The sequence below is a fragment of the Balaenoptera musculus genome, chromosome 1 (assembly GCF_009873245.2).
Source record: "Balaenoptera musculus isolate JJ_BM4_2016_0621 chromosome 1, mBalMus1.pri.v3, whole genome shotgun sequence".
In the NCBI taxonomy this organism is placed as follows: Eukaryota; Metazoa; Chordata; class Mammalia; order Artiodactyla; family Balaenopteridae; genus Balaenoptera; species Balaenoptera musculus.
In genome coordinates, this window is record NC_045785.1 from 20,992,629 (window position 1) to 20,995,379 (window position 2,751).

At 59.8% G+C, this 2,751-nt stretch overlaps 1 protein-coding gene across 1 annotated transcript; it reads left to right on the forward strand.

Annotated features, from left to right (window-relative positions):
* Positions 1-935: 935 nt before the first annotated feature.
* SFN (stratifin) lies at positions 936-2,384 on the forward strand. Its single transcript, XM_036864512.1, has one exon. It carries the CDS (start codon positions 1,103-1,105, stop codon positions 1,847-1,849), a length of 747 nt encoding a protein of 248 aa, XP_036720407.1. The 5' UTR covers positions 936-1,102; the 3' UTR covers positions 1,850-2,384.
* Positions 2,385-2,751: the final 367 nt, after the last annotated feature.

Consider the following 2,751-nt stretch of genomic DNA (forward strand, 5'->3'; position numbering starts at 1 on the left):
GCTGGGTCCCCACCCTCTGTGAGCCCCACTGATGCATGACGGCAGGTGGTTTGGAGGGGCGAGGTGACCTGGTGTGGAGAGCCAGAGGGTAAGTCCTCAGACAAGTGGCAACAGGCCACCAACTTGAAAGGGAAAATTGTGCTGTGATGGGGAAAGTATCCAAAAAACCTACTGGGTGACTGATTACAGAGGCTGGGCTGGAGCGTCAGAAGCCGCTCGTTAAACACCTCATTAAGTGGCACCCTGAATGCTGCTGCTTGTGCATTTTGGGAGCTCAGAGGGGACAGGACCCTGAGGGGGAGTGACGAGTGGGGGATGGAACCATTTCAGGTAGACTCTGGAAGAAGCCTGCATCTTACTTCTAAATACAGCCTGGAGCTCACAAGTCAGAAGCCTTGATGGGAGAGAAGCCTAAGCTGTGTGACCCTGAGCAAATCTCATCCCTCTCTGAGCCTTAGTATTCCCATCTCTGCAGTGGGAGTAGCAGTCACAGTCCTGCCCATTTCGCAGAGACACAGCAGAGACTATAGATCATGGGTATGAAGGTGCTTGGGAAACTACAGCCCTACCTAAACAATGAGTTATCTCACCTGAGCCAACCGGGGAAATGTACCTGGCAGGATCAGGAACCCCATCCTCCTGCACCTGGCTTCATGGGCTCTGCCTAGGCCCACAGCGGTCAGGTAGCTGAAGCCATCCTCAGCCCCTGGAAGGACACGGTGAAGGAGGATCTGATTTGAGAAACTGGGGCAGCTACCTCGTGTGGGAATGTAATGGAAGCCCTGAACAAGAGGGGGCAGCCTGGAGGCTGGAGAGGTGTCAGTGCAGGTGTGGCCAACGCCCAGATTTCTCCTGCTGACTGTCCTAATGACTCACCCCACATCCCAGCCCTTTCACCTTTAAGGAAGAGCCGGAAAGGGTGTGGGGGGAAGAGGAGAGGAGGCAGGTCCAGGGCCCCAGTCCCACCCCCTGCCCCTCCCCACCCTGCTCTGGGCCTGGCCTTCCAGCCAAAAGGCAGGCGGAGAACAGGAGAGGCACAGAACACAGCATTGGTTCCGAGGCAGCCAGTTAGCCCGCCGCCTGTCTGTCTGTCCCCAGAGCCATGGAGAGAGCCAGCCTGATCCAGAAGTCCAAGTTGGCCGAGCAGGCTGAACGCTATGAGGACATGGCAGCCTTCATGAAGAGCGCCGTGGAAAAGGGTGAGGAGCTATCCTGCGAAGAGCGCAACCTGCTCTCAGTGGCCTACAAGAATGTGGTGGGTGGCCAGCGGGCCGCGTGGAGAGTCCTGTCCAGCATCGAGCAGAAGAGCAACGAGGAGGGCTCAGAAGAGAAGGGCCCGGAGGTGCGAGAGTACCGGGAGAAGGTGGAGACGGAGCTCCGGGGCGTATGCGACACGGTGTTGGGCTTGCTGAACACCCATCTCATCAAGGAGGCCGGTGACGCCGAAAGTCGGGTCTTCTACCTGAAAATGAAGGGCGACTACTACCGGTACCTGGCTGAGGTGGCCACCGGTGATGACAAGAAGCGCATCATTGACTCAGCCCGGTCGGCCTACCAGGAGGCCATGGACATCAGCAAGAAGGAGATGCCGCCCACCAACCCCATCCGCTTGGGCCTGGCCCTGAACTTTTCTGTCTTCCACTATGAGATCGCCAACAGCCCCGAGGAGGCCATCTCGCTGGCCAAGACCACCTTCGACGAGGCCATGGCTGACCTGCACACCCTCAGCGAGGACTCCTACAAAGACAGCACCCTCATCATGCAGCTGCTGCGGGACAACCTGACGCTGTGGACGGCCGACAACGCCGGGGAAGAGGGGTGCGAGGCTCCCGAGGAGCCCCAGAGCTGAGCCGTGCCCGCTGCCCTCCCTGCCCTGCCCTGCCCGCTCGTCCCCCACTCCTGGCAGAGAGGACTTGTACGGGGTGGGAGGCCCAACCCTTCTCCCCAGATGCTCTGCCCCTGCTCAGAAAGGCTCCACAGAGAGGAACCAGCAGAGCTGAGGCCACCTGGAGCCAGAGGATTCCATGCTTCCTGCAGCTGTCAGGTGCTCCTGGCCACTGGTCATCCCACCCAGCCCTGCTCTCTGCACCTCCGCCCCCCGACCCCACCCCTGAACCTGGCCACTTCCTCCCCACCCCGCCCCCCTCCTGCCCCTGCTACCTCTGGATCTTAGGAATTGAGGAGTGTCCCACCCTTGTGGCTGAGAACTCAACTGTGTGGCAGAGGCTGGAGATGAGAGAGAGAGAGAGAGAGAGAGAGGGAGAGAGAGAGAGAGAGTGTGTGCGCGTGTGTGCGTGCAGCGAGCAAGACCAAGGAAGAGAGGGAAAGCATGTCTGCTGGGTGTGACCATGTTTCCTCTCAATAAAGTTCCCCTGTGACACTCCTCCTGTCTTTTCCAGTTATTGCGGAGGGACGGGACAGGGTTTGGTGTATGAGTTACAGAGACCCTGACCTCCCATGGGGCTGGCTCAGTGACCCGCAGACAAGACACTGGAGCCAGTGACTCCAGGAGAGAGGCTGGGGGTCCAGCTCTCTCCATCGGGGTCTGGTCTGGTCCCTCCAAACTGGTCCGTCCCGGGAGGGTCAGGTGAGTGCAAAGATGGCTTGGAGGCTTCTCTGCCGGGGCCGCGGGGCGGGAGGCTTAAGAGCTCAGGTCTGAGGGGACAGGAAACCAGGCGTGAGGTCCGAGGACAGCGCCCGAGGGGTACGCTGCAGTGAGCGGCTCTGGGCACCTGAGATCTGAAAGCGGGA

Excerpts from the sequence above, each read along its gene's own strand:
- SFN (XM_036864512.1), top strand. The coding sequence starts at position 1,103 with ATGGAGAGAGCCAGCCTGATCCAGAAGTCCAAGTTGGCCGAGCAGGCT.